The 16,229-nt window shown below is 43.5% G+C and overlaps 1 protein-coding gene across 5 annotated transcripts in view; it reads left to right on the forward strand.

The window, feature by feature from the left end:
• Positions 1 to 15,935, forward strand: part of SNX7 (sorting nexin 7) — a 66,578-nt gene extending 50,643 nt beyond the window's left edge. For 3 of the 5 annotated variants that reach the window (XM_075003040.1, XM_075003041.1, XM_075003043.1), the window contains 2 exons: positions 9,446 to 9,598; positions 10,802 to 14,043. In XM_075003040.1, the coding sequence (XP_074859141.1) occupies positions 9,446 to 9,598; positions 10,802 to 10,891 (243 nt within the window). In that variant the 3' untranslated portion in view covers positions 10,892 to 14,043. The other 2 variants (XM_075003042.1, XM_075003044.1) reach the window with 2 other exon arrangements.
• Positions 15,936 to 16,229: the final 294 nt, after the last annotated feature.

Raw genomic sequence — 16,229 nt, forward strand, 5'->3', positions numbered from 1 at the left:
GATCCCCGGCACGGGAGGGGCAAGGCAAAATCAAAAGCCCGGCACCGTAGTCCATCTCCAGACAGGGCTGCGCTGCTGTTAGCACCAAGCCCTCCCCCTGTGATACACACGCTGCACCGAAGGCCTGTGTCTCCACCGGCCCATCTGGAACCACCTCCTCCGTTCCTCCAACCAATGTCACCATGGCTTGGGCCACCTTCACCATTTCTGGGATTGGATCCCCTGGAGTACTATCACAAGCCAGTTTCACCTCTATCTGTGTCGTCGCAGAGGTCTCGCTCTCCCAGACATCGGGGGTACACACCCCGTGAGTGGTCTAGGTCTCCATCCCCGGACCCTTGCCCATGCTGCCATGGTCATCCTTATCATGCTGGACACAGACACCACAGGCCTACACCCAGGGGCAGGTCCCCCCTCCCCCCGGCTGCTCAATACCCCCGTGGGAACTCCTGATCGGGGACAGAAACACAGTTGTCTCAAGGGGAGTTAATTGTAGAACCCCGAGACTTTCCTTCACAGTCCTCCAGCGATCAAGTGTATCATCGACCGCAGGAGCCCGAGGGTTCGAGGGAGGTTTACCTTAGTGGTTCCTCCTCATCCTCCCCAGATGAGGCCATGGCCCCCAGGGATGTCTCTCCCCCGGATGACCTTAGACAGTTTCAGGAGCTGTTTAAAAGGGTGGCTTCATGCAAGACATTCAAACGGCAGATGTGCAGGAGAAACATCACAAACTCCTGGAAAATCTGAGACCCCCGGCTTCATCCAAAATTGCTCTTCCGCTGGACGAAGCCATTCTGGAGTCAGCCACTACTATATGGCAGACTCCGGCCTCTGTTCCGCCTACGAACAAGAGAGCGGATGAGAAGTACTTCGTCCCGGCAAAGGGCATGGAGTTCCTCTTCAGTCACCCACAACCAAATTCTTTGGTGGTCAAGTCGTCCCAGCAGAGGTCAAAGGCTTCTCAGTACAAATCGGGGGGATCGGACAAAGATGCTAAGAAGCTAGAGCTGTTTGGCAGGAAGGTATATTCCTCTTCTACTCTGCTATTGAGCGGCAAATTATGGGCACACCTAGCAAACCATAATTTTGATAATTACTCCAGGCTTACTCCCCTCCATGGATTCACTTCTGGAAGACAAAAAGCCGGTGTTAAAGGCGATTGTTCAAGAGGGCTACGCAGCATCACGGACGGGAGTCCAGATTGCCCTGGACGTGGCAGACACGGTGGCATGTTCAACGGCTACAGCAGTGGTCATGCGTAGAGAATCCTGGCCCCAGACGTTGGGTATCCCGAGGGACCTACAGGCGAAGATCGTGGACCTTCCCTTTTGATACACAAAAGCTATTTGCAGACTCAACCGACTCGGTCCCTCACTCCAGTAAGGACTCGAGAGCTACACTTAGAGCCTTGGGCATTTATACTCCCCCATACAGGAGGGAAAAATTTTATCCTCAACAAAGACGCTACACTTACAACCACAGCATGCTCAATATCAACGGGGCTACGTCCAAGGGCGCTATCAACAACAGCAACAGTACAGAACTCCTAGGTGACGTTCTCAACAAAGCCGTACGCCCTCGGGTCAGGCCCAAAGGCAAGAAGTTTGACGGGTATGTCAGGGGCTACACTATCAATACCCTCGCTCAATGCCACTCTCATCTCATGTTCCATCATCGCCTCAGACCGTTCCGCTCCCAATGGCAAAAGATCACCACAGACAAATGGGTGCTGGAGATCATAGCCACGGGTTACGCAATCCCCTCCCAGTCGCTTCCACCGACGAAGCCTCCCACCAGGCCTCATCTCAGGGACGCTGCCGTGAGGCGAGGCTCAAGCAGAAGGTGAATTACCTTATGTTCATAGGGGCAGTGGAAAGAGTGCCGGAATAATTCCAGGGGTAGGTTTTTATTCATGCTAGTTCCTACCAGAGAAGAAAACAGGAGACTGGAGGCCCATCTTAGATCTTCGGGGCCTCAACCATTACTTGCGCAAGCAACGTTTTTGGATGATCACAGTTGCCTTGATACTCACGGCACTGGACGATGGAGACCGGGTTGCAGCACTTGACTTACAAGATGCTTACTTTCATATAACAATCCACCCGGCACACAGACGCTTCCTCCGCTTCACGGTCAGCCAGGAGCGCTTCCAGCACAAGGTTCTTCCGTTCGGCCTCTCCTCGGCCACCAGAGTCTTTACCAAAACCCTGGCAGTGGTGTCAGCCTACCTGCACAGACAGGGGGTGTTTATTTTTCCCATATCTGGGCAACTGCCTGATAAAAGGGGCCTCGGAGGCAGAGGTCTCGCACATGATACGCGTCACAGCGGACACGTTTTTCTTCACTGGGCCTAGTCATCAACCTCGCAAAGTCAAAGTCCAAACCCACACAACATATAGAGTTCATAGGGGCACGCATAAACTCTATCACAGCAATGGTGTACCTACCTGATGCCCCCTTCTACGCCATCAGTTCGCTGGTGCAAGTCATCACATACAGCCCCACGGTGCCGGTCTTAACGTGCTTACAGCTGCTGGGCCACATGGCGGCAGCGACGTTTGTGGTACAGAATGCCAGGTTGCACATGTGAAGCCTGCAGCATTGGCTGACGAGCGTTTACAAACCGGCATCCCACGCTGTCCACAGGGTGGTGTTGCCCACAACAGAGGTGCGCAGATCCCTGGCGTGGTGGGAAAACCCCGAGAATCTGCTAGTGGGGGTGCCTTTTCACCAACCACGAATTTCTATTTTCTTACTACCGACGCCTCCCACATAGGATGGGGAGCGCACATTGGCGACAAGGTAATGCAAGGGCTATGGTCCTCTGCAGAACAGACACTGCACATAGCCATACTGGAGCTCACAGCAGTGTTCAACGTCTGCAAACATTTTCGAGATTACCTACATGGCAAAGTAGTCGGGATTCAATACCGACAATACCTCCACTATGTTTTACATCAATCGACGAGGAGCACGATCCCATGCCCTATGTGCGGAAGCAGTCCGATTGTAGAACTGGTGCATCGCCAACAACGTAACGTTGAAAGCCTCGTACTTGCCGGGCGCTCACACTGTGAAAGCAGATCAGCTGAGCAGGCGCTTCGCAATCACGCACGAATGGCAGATCTGCTCCGATCTGCTACGGCGCATTTTTCGTACATGGGGGTTTCCCCAGATCGATCTGTTTGCCACCCAGTACAACAAAAAGTGTCCCCAGTACTGCTCCAGGGCAGGAGTGGGGCGGGGGGTGCCTGGGGGATGCATTCATGTTTTCATGGAGGGGCTCCCTACTTTACGCATTTCCCCCACAGCGCTTATCCACAAGGTCTTGCACAAAGCCAGAAGGGAGAGAGCTCGCATGATACTCATAATCCCGCTTGGGATCGGCAGCAATGGTTTCCCTTGCTTCTGCGCATGTCGGACCGCCCACCGCTCCCTCTACCGGTGGCGCTGGACTTACTCACGGAGGCTCAGGGGTCCATAGTGCACCCGCACCCTCAGGGTCTGCACCTACAAGCATGGCTAATCCATGGCTCAGCTCCTTCAAGAGCACGTGTACGGAGGGAGTACAACAAGTCTTGGAATGTAGCCAAAGGACCTCCACCAGGAGGACTTACAAGCAGAAATGGACTCGATTCACAGCCTGGTGTTCCGCCAAGCAGTTAGCTCCCCTTGACGTTCCTATACCTGTAATAATAGAATACTTATTGGACCTCAAGAGAGGCGGGCTTTCTCTATCCTCACTAAAGGTCCACCTCGCCGCTATATCAGCCTTTCAGCATACAGAGGAAGGGCCCACGGTATTTGCCCATCCTATCGTTACCAGGTTCTTGAAGGGGCTGGTAAACCTGTACCCCCCTCGGAAACCGCTTCCACCATCGTGGAATTTGGACTTGGTGCTCAGCACGCTATCGGGTCCACCTTTTGAACCATTAGCCACAGTTCCCATACGTCTCCTTACGATAAAAACAACCTTCCTCCTTGCAACTACGTCAGCCCGCAGGGTGAGTGAGCTCGCGGCAGTGATGGCAACACCGCACTGCACAGTATTCTCAAAGGAGGCGGTAAGCTTAAGGCTGCACCCAGCCTTTGTTCCAAAAGTCTCTTCGGAGTCCAATCTTAGCGAGCCAATAGTTTTACCCGAAGCCTCTCAGCTCCGGCAAGGAGGCACGCCTACATCTCCTGGATGTGAGGAGGGCGTTGGCCTTCTACATAGACAGAACTAAGTCCTTCCGGAAAACAAACAGGCTCCTAGTCTCTCTTGCTCCCAGGTCAAAAGGAAAAGGTCTCTCTTCACAGAGAATCTCAAAGCACATTGTGTCCTGTATAAAAATGTGTTATGAGCTTCAAAATGCTCCTTTGCTGGCCCCGCCCAGGGCTCACTCCACCAGGGCAGTGGCGGCGTCAACAGCCTTCTTCAAGGGCATCACGTTAAAAGACATCTGTAGAGCGGCGACCTGGTCATCCTACGACACCTTCGCCGAGCATTATGCCCTGCCTCAGGTATTCGAAGAGGATACCCATCTGTCGACAGCAGTCCTCTCGGGGGCAAGTTGCACATAAACCGATTACCCACCTCCTTACTTGGGTTACTGCTGGGTAGTCACCTATTGTGGAGCACCCATGGGGACCACTCAAAGAAGAAAGAGAAGTTACTCACCTGTAGTAACGATGGTTCTTCGAGATGTGTCCCCGTGGGTGCTCCACCACCTGCCCATCCTCCCCGCTTCGATCTCTGTCTAGTGTTTTTCAGGAGCATCCGAGGCAGTTGGTCAAGGAACTGGTGGGGACCGGATCGCGCACGCGGCCCGGGGCGTGCAAGGGGGGTGGCGCACGCTAGCGCATGCGCGATCCAGGAGAAACTGCTGGAAGATTTCTGATCTGCGGCGCCGGGCGAGCCCGACACCTATTGCGGAGCACCCACGGGGACACATCTCGAAGAACCATCGTTACTACAGGTGAGTAACTTCTCTTTCTTAGTGGATAATGCAATGTCTCTTTGTCTGCTGTGATCACTCTGTAAGGCTGTGTCCAACTTCGAAGGAAGTATGGTAAGTGGGGTGTAGGGACATTACTAATGAAGTGCTGCGGTGCATGTGTAGCATTTCATTAAGCTAATTCTCCCCCGTGGCAACTTCGAAGTGTTAAATTTTGAAGTGTTGGCTTGCATGTAGCCGCAGGTAACCCGCTGGTACTTCAAAGTGCTTGGGCTACTTCGAAGTCCCTTTACTAGGAGTAAGTTCCCTACTCAGCTGATAGAAATAAGAGGATTTTAATGTTGGCAGGGTCTTTTCGAAAAGCACCTCTGTGTAGACAAGCAGCGGGTGAGCAAACTGCCCGTGGCCAGCGGCATGCTAATGAGGCACTGAATAATCATGCCAGCACCTCATGAGTATTCTTCGATTTGTCCATTAGCATGGCCATTTCGAAGTTTTCTGTGAGTGTAGACGTAGCCCTGTTGTCTAGTGTCCCTGGGGCTGGTGTCTGCAGAGTTGGGACAAGGCCACATTTAACAGCCAAATCAGTGCTGACGTTGTTATGTTTGATATATATTCAGTAGGGAATGTTTCCTTATCTTCTTACTTATATTTCCTCACCTTATTAATGGTGAGGAGTCTTTTTTCTATAGGTCAGTATGTCATTGATCTCACCTTATTATCATATACGCCAGTTCAATACCATGGGCCTTTTGTGGTTGTCTGTCACATTTGTTATTTTTGTTCTACCTAGTTGTTTAGTCTGGTCTTAACTAGTTATTTTGGGGGTTTTATGTAATGATATACCTGCTAAGTTTGAGGGTATTCTTGCAAAGCCCAATGCCATGGAAGGTTGCTTTATGTAAGTGAAAGGTCCCGAATATATTCACGTTGACTTTACTATCTGGTTGAAAGGTGCCATGCATGTGTGTGTTAGCTTTGCCTTAGCTCAACATAATGGATGTGGCCTGTAAGTCCCTTGTGTTAGAGTCAAACCTACTATAACTTTTTACAGGTTGCACCTCCAAAACCAGAGAGCCCCAGACCAGGAGGCTATTAGGAGGAGGGCCAGCAGCTGGGAGCCCTGCTCAGCAAAAGCCCAGTGATGGGGGCTGGCAACCTTGTGCAGGGTGGCCCAGCAGGGTTCCTGTCCCTGGGGCTGGTGTCTGCAGAGCTGGGGCAGGGCCACATTTGGCAGCCAAGCCAGAGCAGGGGATGTCCCTTCATCCAGGTCTTAGACAAGGGAGGTGCAACCTGTGTAATAAACATACAATCAAAACTGGAAGGAAATAATATGTCTGTGTGTCTATAGGCAAGCAAGCAGGTTAGCTCCATAGGCTACAAGGGACAATGTGCTCTGCATGCTGCAACCACCTCAGGGCAGGGGCGGGGGGTGGTTTCACAGTGTCCCCGCCCTCCAGCACAGTCTGGAGAAACCAGCAGACCACATGTCCCCTGCAGACAGCCTTTTGGAGCAGCATGCAGGGGCATGGAAGGCAGGGAGCTGCTGGCCAAGGTAAGTGCCTCCCATCCAGAGGCTGCACCTAGCATGCTAGCTCCTTTCTCCCACCACAGCCCTCTGTTCTCTCTCCTGCACTCCTGCCCCAGGACACAACCCAAACCCTCTGCACCCCAGTTCCTGCAACCATCTCTCCTCCCAGACTCTGTACTTCAATCCCCTGCTTTTGGTCGTAAACCAAATTGCTGTACTCCCACCCCTTGTCACAACCTTCTCTCAGATGCTGCACCTCCCCCGTAGGTCAGAATCCTCTCCTGCACCCATACTCATATTCCCTCCCAGATCCTGCACCCCAAACCACTGCCTCAGCTCACAACCCCCTCCTTCACTTAGACTCCCCCCAGATCCCACAGCCCCTGCTGAACTACAGTCTCCTCCCCCAGGCTCTTTTCTTCACCCAACCTCCATCCCAGATCCCACATCTCCTGGGTTTTCATAAATGAAACTTGGATGTTCAGTTCTGTAGAACTAATATTTATGTAATTGGTGCTGGCCTGGTATTCAGTGAGTCAGGAACCGAGAGGAGCCAGGGGAGGAGGACTCAATCTCCAGCATAAGAGACAATCTAGTTACATATGTTTTCCTTATCCTAAGATTTATACTTGAGATAAGGTTAGGCTTTCAGTGATGCGTAATGGAAAATGGCTTGTAGGGCTTAGTGACGTCAATATCTGGACAGAAGATGCTCTTTCCAGGAATTTATGGTTGCTGTGAGAAACACAGGACTGTCCCTAGTGGTTCTATTAATGTAGTTTGCCCAACTGTGCCTCTAATCTTTAGTTGAGGTTGGAGGTCAGAAAGGTAAGCATTATACTTTTATACACATACTAGATGCAGTTTGGTATTGGGAGGCTGCTATCCATCAGGAAGGACCTGTTTTGATGTTCCTGTCTCCAACACAGACCCTGAGAGATTCCAGATGTCCAGAGCCATTGCTACTATAGTCCTCTAACTGTCCTTTTTATGGCTTTGTGCCTCAGGTCATCTTTGTTTTACAGAATATTTGAGATGGTTCAAGTAAGAGGCAAAACTATGAGAGCATTGATGGTAGGAGTGTAATACTATGTGCACCCATTTGTATCATTTAGGTGTGGCGAGCTGTTTGGCTGAATATATATGGGAAGCAAAGAGAAATTTCCACATAGTTTTGTATAATATAAATGTTCCAGGTAGTGTGGCTGCTAGATTAATTCAGGTGGTCTCCACTTGGTTACAGAGGAAGTGGTTTTCCTACAGCAGGCTTTTTTCATATGGTGCCAGCATCCACGGACACAGAATAGTCTTAGGGTGGCAGATGCTCTCTTGATCTGCTGGGGTTTCGGACAGGTTCACTTCCTAAGGTTCTAAAGAAGTATGCTGTGCGGTAGGTGGTACTTACATTGAAACAGTGGCTTTCAGCACTTGTGTTGACTAGTTGGTGCACCCCGCAAGCTGTCTGTACTGTGTGATGTAGTCTGAATTCTGTGTATGTTAAATTTCAGTTGAAGCCTAATTATCTAAGAGCCTCCGTGGATAATTGCAAACTTTCAAACTGGAGTTCAGTTTAACAGGCTCTTTTGCCCTTTGAGCTTTAGTGCCTCAGGAATTATGCAGCTTTATACCAATAAAGTACTTGGCCTGAGAATAGCATAGAGTGTTCAAGATACAGAATGAATGATGATTCTGAGCCCTCGTGAAGGGAACGGTAAGAGGTGGAGTTTCCCCCAGTACTGGCTGAAACTACCAGCAGTGGTGTTGGCAACATTTCTGCCTGATTTTCCCATGTCCTTAGGGCACAGTTGTGTTTCAGTCTTACAGAATTGTAACTGGGCCCTGGTAGAATTATTCTTCATTTGTGTGCCTGCTAAATATAGAACCTTGGCTCTTTGGGACCCACTGGGGTAACTTGTATATTTGTTTCCCTTCAGTACATTACAGTTATTGTGCTTCATTCTTGGTGCTTCACTTGTTGAAGAAATGGCTGAAAAAAATTCTGTGAAGATAAGAACTTGCACCTGATCTCAAAAACAAACGAACAAACCAAGAGCAACAAAAAATCCTCCCATTAGAGTGTATGTTACCAATGGTCATTGTGCAATCCCAGAACAGTCATTTTCTCCATGACTGTAGAATATGTATCTGTTCCGTATTTTCTGCCAGCCAGATTTATCATGCTTGATTCAGAAATTGGTATAGGTACAAAGGTAAGAGCAGTTATTGGAATGGCTGAAAGCTCATTAGATAGAGGCCCTTACCCCCCATTAAAGGTGTCATATTTCATCAGGCCCAATACCCAGTTCTGGCACCTGTAGTAATTAGAAGAAACTATCTGCTCACCAGTGTGAAGGCCTCTGCAGAAATGAAAATTTAGCGGGCAGCAAAGGACACCCCAGCATTTTTTTTTTTAATCCACACTGAATAGTTCCTCTAAGGAAGAATACTGGAGCATGTAAAGGTCCTGCATAAAAGTTTCATTACTTCCCCTTGGAATTCTGTTTCACATAAGATACAGATAATAACTGTATGATATCATTAACTACCCCTATACTTATTCTTATATGGCCTGGCCAAATTCCAGTGTGGACAATGGTGTTGCATGTGGAAGTCTCCCTGACACGGGTGGTGGTGCGTGCGCCTTTGTTTTTTTGTTTTTGGGTTTTTTTTTGTTGGTGGGGGCAATCCAGTTTCTGTTCTTAAGTGCAAAGAAAATGGTACCACAGACTAACTTTACAATTGACAAGATTATTTTTGATAACAGTTTAATTCTTGTCTGGATTTTGTGTCACACCAGTAGTTTAGAAATTGTATTGAGCCTACTTGGTTTTTAGAAAATGTAAGATTAAAAATGAAATAAAGGACTTTATTTACCCATGTTCTTGTATCCTCTACTTATTAAACTGTGACCACCAAGTTTCAAGCACATTTTAAATAATGGCTATTTCTACATTAACCATTTAATGTATTTATTTAGCTTACAGAAGAGATTGGAAATCTTGAAGATAAAGTGGAATGTGCCAATAACGCTCTGAAAGCTGACTGGGATAGATGGAAACAAAACATGCAACATGATATGAAAACAGCATTTCTTAATGTGGCCGAAAACAATATTTACTATTATGAACAGGTAAAACGCACCTTTTTGTTTTGTTTGTTTGTTTTTCTCTTTTTATTTTGATTCATCTTGGAAGTCAGTGTATTGTTTTTAAAAATAATTATCTGTGTTCTCATTTGAATGTGTTAAGCTGAAATTCAATATTTTTATCAAATTCGTCTTGAATTGGTCAGTAAATACAGTTTGTCTCTTACACGAGCCGAGGCATGCTGATCCTAAGTTCATCATCAACAGAGGGCAGTCTTGTTTTACTAAGCCCAGAAGTTCGAACATATATATTTCTGTTCAGCGTGAGGTATAGCATTTCATTGGAAAAATCTTTTGCTTTGCAAGAGGAAGTTTCCTGGAAACTCTTACTCAGATACATTATTTTGTATAATTTTTTTTTTGTCTTTTAAAAGTAACTGTACTCCTTGTACTTTATGAACTAGGAAAGATATGTGTGTATTTCAAATTTCAAACAAGCAACAAAATTAACAAAAAATAGTGATAAAATTTGGAGGTAATTACAGAGAGAATGTTATACACTTTTAAAAAAATTCAGTCTGCTAAAGAAGTGTCATTTATAAATAGATACGTTGGGACTTTACATCTCAGTAATCTCTCTCTTAATCTGGAAGAAAAAAACAAAAGATGTCATCCCAAGACTTATCAACACATGCATAGTTTATAATAGTCTTTGAATTAACCCACTTTGACAAGCATATACAGTCTCTGATTAAGGAGTGTGTATATACATGTTCAAATGGAAAACTAGAAAACATTTAGCAAGATTTGTGGAGTATTCTCTGACACTTCTTCAGGATCAGAAGTGGTGGTATTCTCACATTTCGCAAGAATCCTGGAAGGCTAGATATTGGTGTGCTTTTTTCATCTTTTTTTTTAAAGTTTTTCTTTGAATTGAAAATGTACTGTAGCCCAGTAAACCATCTGATAATTTGGAAATAAATTATTTGTTTCCTTTACTAGTACAATTTTGATACTTTGCATTCTTTTTTTCTGAGCTTGTTCGGTTTATCCTGAACGAGTGACTGTGTCCTGATTTTACAAATCAATGCAATAGAATGTAATTGAAAAGGCAGAGCTCATGATAATCTGATCTACTTAATTAACATATGGATGCATGGACATTGACAATCTGCTGTTATATATTAAGATCAAAGTATTTGCTGAAATCAGACTGTAAAATTTTTTGGTATCCTCCTCTTTTTTCAGTCCCGATGTGACCCATGTCTGACTCTACATCAAGAATATAAACAAATGTTAAGTATGAAGGAATATCTTGTTCAATTAGCAGTAAATTGAGTCACAGATACCACCTCTGTGTTCTCTGTCATGAAAAGAAGTTCTTAGAGTTTTAATTTAAATATGAAAGCCCTAAAGGTTTAAACAGATTATGAACTTCAGATGGTATAAAAAGTGTTAGAATGAAGGTATAAACAGGTTTTCACCAAGAGTTACTGACCAGCTGGCCAGTTTAATGCATACCCAGTTTATGTATTTTACATATATGTAAAATATGTACACATCAAACTGGGTATTTAAATTAGTGTTTAAGTTGTTTCAGTTGTAACTAAATTGGGTAGAACCTTACTGTTCTCTTGTTTTATGATCACAGAAGGAAATTCCACAGAATGTTTCAATCCTTCTGATTTTAAAAAAATCATTTCACAATTTTTAATATGACTAATAGAAAATGCACTGCACATTATATTAATAAGGGAATCCTAGGAATTTAGCAAAATGTGGATGCTCACAAGCATGGGAAGTTTTGGAACGTTAGACCAATATTTGGCTTGAAGGAGCGGTAGTGGCTGTCAGTGGCCCTCATATATAGACTGCAGGTGTACTGCTATTGAAAACTTATTCAAATTTGGCACATTAACATGTGGTTTGAACAGGGATGGGAATTTTCTGAGTCACTATAGGGGCTCGTCTGCATACTTGGCTTAATCTAATTCTTGACCTTCCCCCCCCCCCCCCCGACCCCTCCACTCTCTGATTGGCTCACCTTGATCATGTTTTTCTGATTTGTCCTCCTTGATTACTGTTTTTGGTTCTCTGTGCCTTAAATATTGAGTCTGTTCTGGTCTGGCTATGGTCTGAAGAAGTGGGTCTGTCCCACGGAAGCTCACCTAATAAATTATTTTGCTAGTCTTTAAAGTGCTACTTTACTGCTTTTTGTTTTGATAGTATATAGACTAGCACGGCTCCCTCTCTGTTACTATTCAGCAAAGAAACACTGTGCCGTTGCACGAACTGATCAGAGACAGGGCTTCCAGAAATGAGCTCAAATAACCTTTTGACAATAAGGACTAAAAGAAGTAGCTGGCTGCCTATGGCCTCCATCAGTAAACCATACTGTGCTTCGTTCTTTTTAAAAATTCCATTTCAGTTTACTGAGATTTTGGTGACTTCATTGTACTCGCAGTCCTCCAAGTTCATGTCTTAACCTTTGAATTAGGCATAGAATGGCTCCCCAGATAGTAATCTATGGAAAATAAGAAGCTACAAATTAAGTCTTCATTTTTTTAAAATGATCCTTTACTGGTATTTTTTGAAGGACAAAAAAAAAATTAAATGTTGATTCACTTAATTTAGCAGCAAACCAACAGTCACCTAGAGTTGTCATTAAAATCTTAACTTATTCCTTTATCTGGGCAGAATAAAAATAAACATTTCTCCCCCTTGATGCATAAGTAGCTCATGCAATTGCTCGGCTTTTAAGCTCTTGAGAATTAAAATCTTTTGAAGTGGAGTTTCTAGTTGTCCAAGTGAATGCATTAAGAAAATTAATTAAATTAACTTTTTAATAAATATACTGCTTTTGAATGATGCCAAGTTGGCAGCAAGAGAATCTGAAATACTGTTTGAAAAATAGTCATAACAGAAGGAGTGAAAGTTTGCCACAGTGGCCAGCAGCAGCACGCCATAACCCCATTTTAGTAGAACCTGTTTAGTAGAACCACAGAGTCATTTAAAAGAATAGTTTAGCCTCCGTGCCTGACCAGTCTTTTGCTGTTCTTCTGACACTGCCACAATGGGGCTGTCTTTAGTAGAATCAGGGCCTGTTCACTAAAAACAATATGAAACTGTTCAGTTGGTGGTTATTGCCATTCAAAAATCAGCAAGTATCAAATACAGAAATTATGAAATGCATCAATTGTCCTTTTCTCATGTTCAATACTCTTTCACTATCTTAAAGTGACCTTTCCCCAGACTAGTCATTGAACACAGAAATGCAGCTCTTCACATGAATCCTATCTAATAGTTTCTGTCCTCTCCCTCCTTTAAAACTGAGGCACCTTGCACCTGAATGGAGATACAGGGTTTCTATTTGCAGTAGAGAAAGTGGAAATCAGTAAAGGACTTGGCCAGCAGGGAATGATCAAGAAAGGATCAGAGGGACTCCGCACACCAGTATTCTCTAGTGAAAGGGATGATATAAACCACCTTGTAAATAAATACAAACCATAGAATTACTGGCATGTTCTGCAGTAATCGAGGATCTGGACAAAGCAAGACTTCCAAGTGTTTTGTTGCTCCCCTAGGCATTTCGCTATCGACCCTTTATGGTTTCCAGTGTCTTTTGAGTGCAGGGTTCTGGTCCCTTGTGTTGTCGTTCATCCCTTATTCTTTGTCCTCCTGTGCTTCCCTGCGTCCTGACCTTCAGAATCTTCAGTCAACATTACTAATTATCTTTTTACCATGTAATCTCTTAGTTTTAATCCAGGAATATCGAGACACTGACTGACACCTTAACAGTCACCTGCAATTTAAAATGATTTGTCAAGACACTTTGTGTTCTGAGCTACCAACTTTCATACAAATCAAATTGAGACAAAAAAGATCTTAGGCTAGTTTGATACTAATATATACAGCATTGGTTCCTAAAACGAAAAACTCTTTGCAAAATTAAAAATATGTTTTGCCATCAGGCAAGAGAAGTTTGTCCTAGAAAAGCTACATTTTCCCCTTTAATTCTGTTCTTTAGTACACAGAAAAATCTGTGATGGCTGAGTGTTAGAAACAAATAGATTTGGTTTAATTTAACTGAGAAAGGATATTAGATCTCCCCATATGAATCCCTAGAGATTGCTAAGGAACTATAGCTAACAGTTAGATGTTTCATTCCCTTTAATTTGATGCAGTCAATTTGGAAGACATCTTTGCCTGTAAATGAAGGGGGAGACTAACGGAGAACATAATTAATGAAAAACTGCTTACCATGTCATCCCTTGTGCTAATATGTACATTTCTGTTGCTTACAGTGTGTGCTAGTTATTGTGTAAAAGTGATATTTATTCATAGCTCAGCATGATGGCTAACAGTAGATCATTGATCTGTCTAGTGAAGTGTATTTATTACTCACTGTAATTGTATGTCTTTTCTTATTTTCTTCTTAGCTACCAGTTTTACCAAAGCTACATATTCCTTATTCATAAATGTCTGCTTTCTTTAAGTGCCTTGCTACCTGGGAGTCCTTCTTGACATCTCAAACAGTGGATCTTCACTTGGAAGAAGATTCCGAAGATAAGCCTTGAATATATTTCTGCTTGATCTTCCTCTTCCAGTACAGTTTCTGCCAACCAAAGAAGTGTTCTTCATATGATATCAGATACCTTACAAAATAAAACTAATAATCAGTGACACCTAGAAAACCAGCCTATTGAAAACTCAGGTATTCTAGTGTCCTGGTCAGCATTTTTGGATCATGGTATATATTGCTATATATTGCTCAATAATGATTTTACACATTCTATGCAAGTGTTTGCATATAAATTGTTTTCTTAAATATTGGTAATTTACATAAAATATTTTAAATATCTAAAAAAGCTCAATTTTAATAAAAAGTTTAATACAAAATTTGTTTTAATCTTCTTTCATAGTCATTAAGAATTAAATTTTCCATTTTAGCTTGCTTTGTTTCATTTATTTATAAGATTAATTACCCACATTTTGTAAAACTACGTAAGTTTTTTCAAATGAGTTGATCATTAGTTTTTCAGCTGATTATGATATCAGTCTATGGTGATGTGGTAGCTAACGTATCGCTTTCCCTAATTCTCCACAAATCCATATCAGTCTCCCTGTAATTGTTCACTGTGATCTTATGCCAGGGTAGAATTGTGATGAATATTTTGAGCCAAGTTGATAGTACATCAAAAACTACTTCTTTTAGAAATACTTTTTTGTCAGGGGAAGGAGGCTGATTTCTGGTAGCCTCAGAAAACTGGGGACTGACTTTTTAGAGGTCAAAGTAGTGAATTTGGTTATTAAGAGCTGTTTCTACATGGATTGGAAATTTTGGATCTTGGTTCATACAGAACTTAGTTTGTGCCTACTGGATATGAACTTCTCAAAGAAGAATAACCTGCCAACAGACTTTCTCCTTTCCCCTCTGCCCTTCTCTCCCCTCTGCCCCAAGCTAAGGGATTTATAGGTCAAACACCTTTCTGAGTGCTACGGAGGTCAGGAAGCCTTTTCTTAAGTCCTTTGAATTCAGCTGAATGCATGTGGACAAGCAGTGACTTTCCAGAAGTCCAAGAAGAGCTGGTACAATGGGCTGTCCACATGAAGCACTAATAAAGGGTCAGCTGCCTTCTGTACTATAAATTAGCTTCTGTTTCTGGATTGACTCGAAGTATACCTCATGAGGAGCAGGCCACATTTGTCTAGGTATTGCTTGAAAACAGTCTAAGCTGTTGATTGAAGTGTTTTAGCAAATATTGAGAGACCCAATAAAGGGTTTATTTTTAGGCATCTTATGAGAAAAAGCATGACCGTTGGCTGGCCTTTCACACCATAATGGGACTTCTAAAAGGTAACCTGCATCAGTGCTCAGTATGCCCATCACAACACAGCTCAAGAAAGAGATATTTAACACAGCCTTGTCCTGTGTAACACTTGTGAAAGATTCAAGGAAATGAGCATGTAACCAAAAGCATAAGTAGAATACGAGTAATTTAATCTCAAAAGAGGAGAGAGAGATGATATATGATCTCTGACTAACAGATATGGACAAAATACATGCAAACCTTGTATTTTTAGCAAGGGATTCTGCAAGTGCTATTAGAATCGCATTCAGGCAACTTCTTCATTGCACATCACACAGCCACAAGCTTACGGGAATGATGAAAATAACTGTATCTGAAACTTGAAGATCTGTGACTATGTCTCTAACCTCCATAATAAAGAGAGGACATTGGCAGTAGTACATCAATAAAGACATTGGAGACACTTTGTACATAAACAAATCTTGGTTTTGGTGAATTTTCATAATTTAATTTTCATTTATTCATATTTAACAATGTTAGTGGTGATGGGGAAGAATACGAATAATCATGTTACGTGGTGCTTCTTTATACCAATGTGTTGCTGCTTCTATGGGTTGTTTTGTTTGGCAGCAGCTTTTTATTCTACAGTTCAATAATTTATAGTCTGTTTTTTTTATGATTTGTTAACAGCATTATTGTAAAGTAGAGAGAAAATCAGTTTGTATTCAAAATAGTGTGTTACATCATACATCTGTAGTGATATTCTAATAATAATTTTGGAATCCTTTTCAAGTGACTTTTCAGACAACCTATTGGGTGTTTGGCCCTATGTCTCGACCTTTTTAGCTTTCTTTTGTGTTGTCTGT

This window comes from Carettochelys insculpta, chromosome 9 (assembly GCF_033958435.1).
Source record: "Carettochelys insculpta isolate YL-2023 chromosome 9, ASM3395843v1, whole genome shotgun sequence".
Classification (NCBI taxonomy): Eukaryota; Metazoa; Chordata; order Testudines; family Carettochelyidae; genus Carettochelys; species Carettochelys insculpta.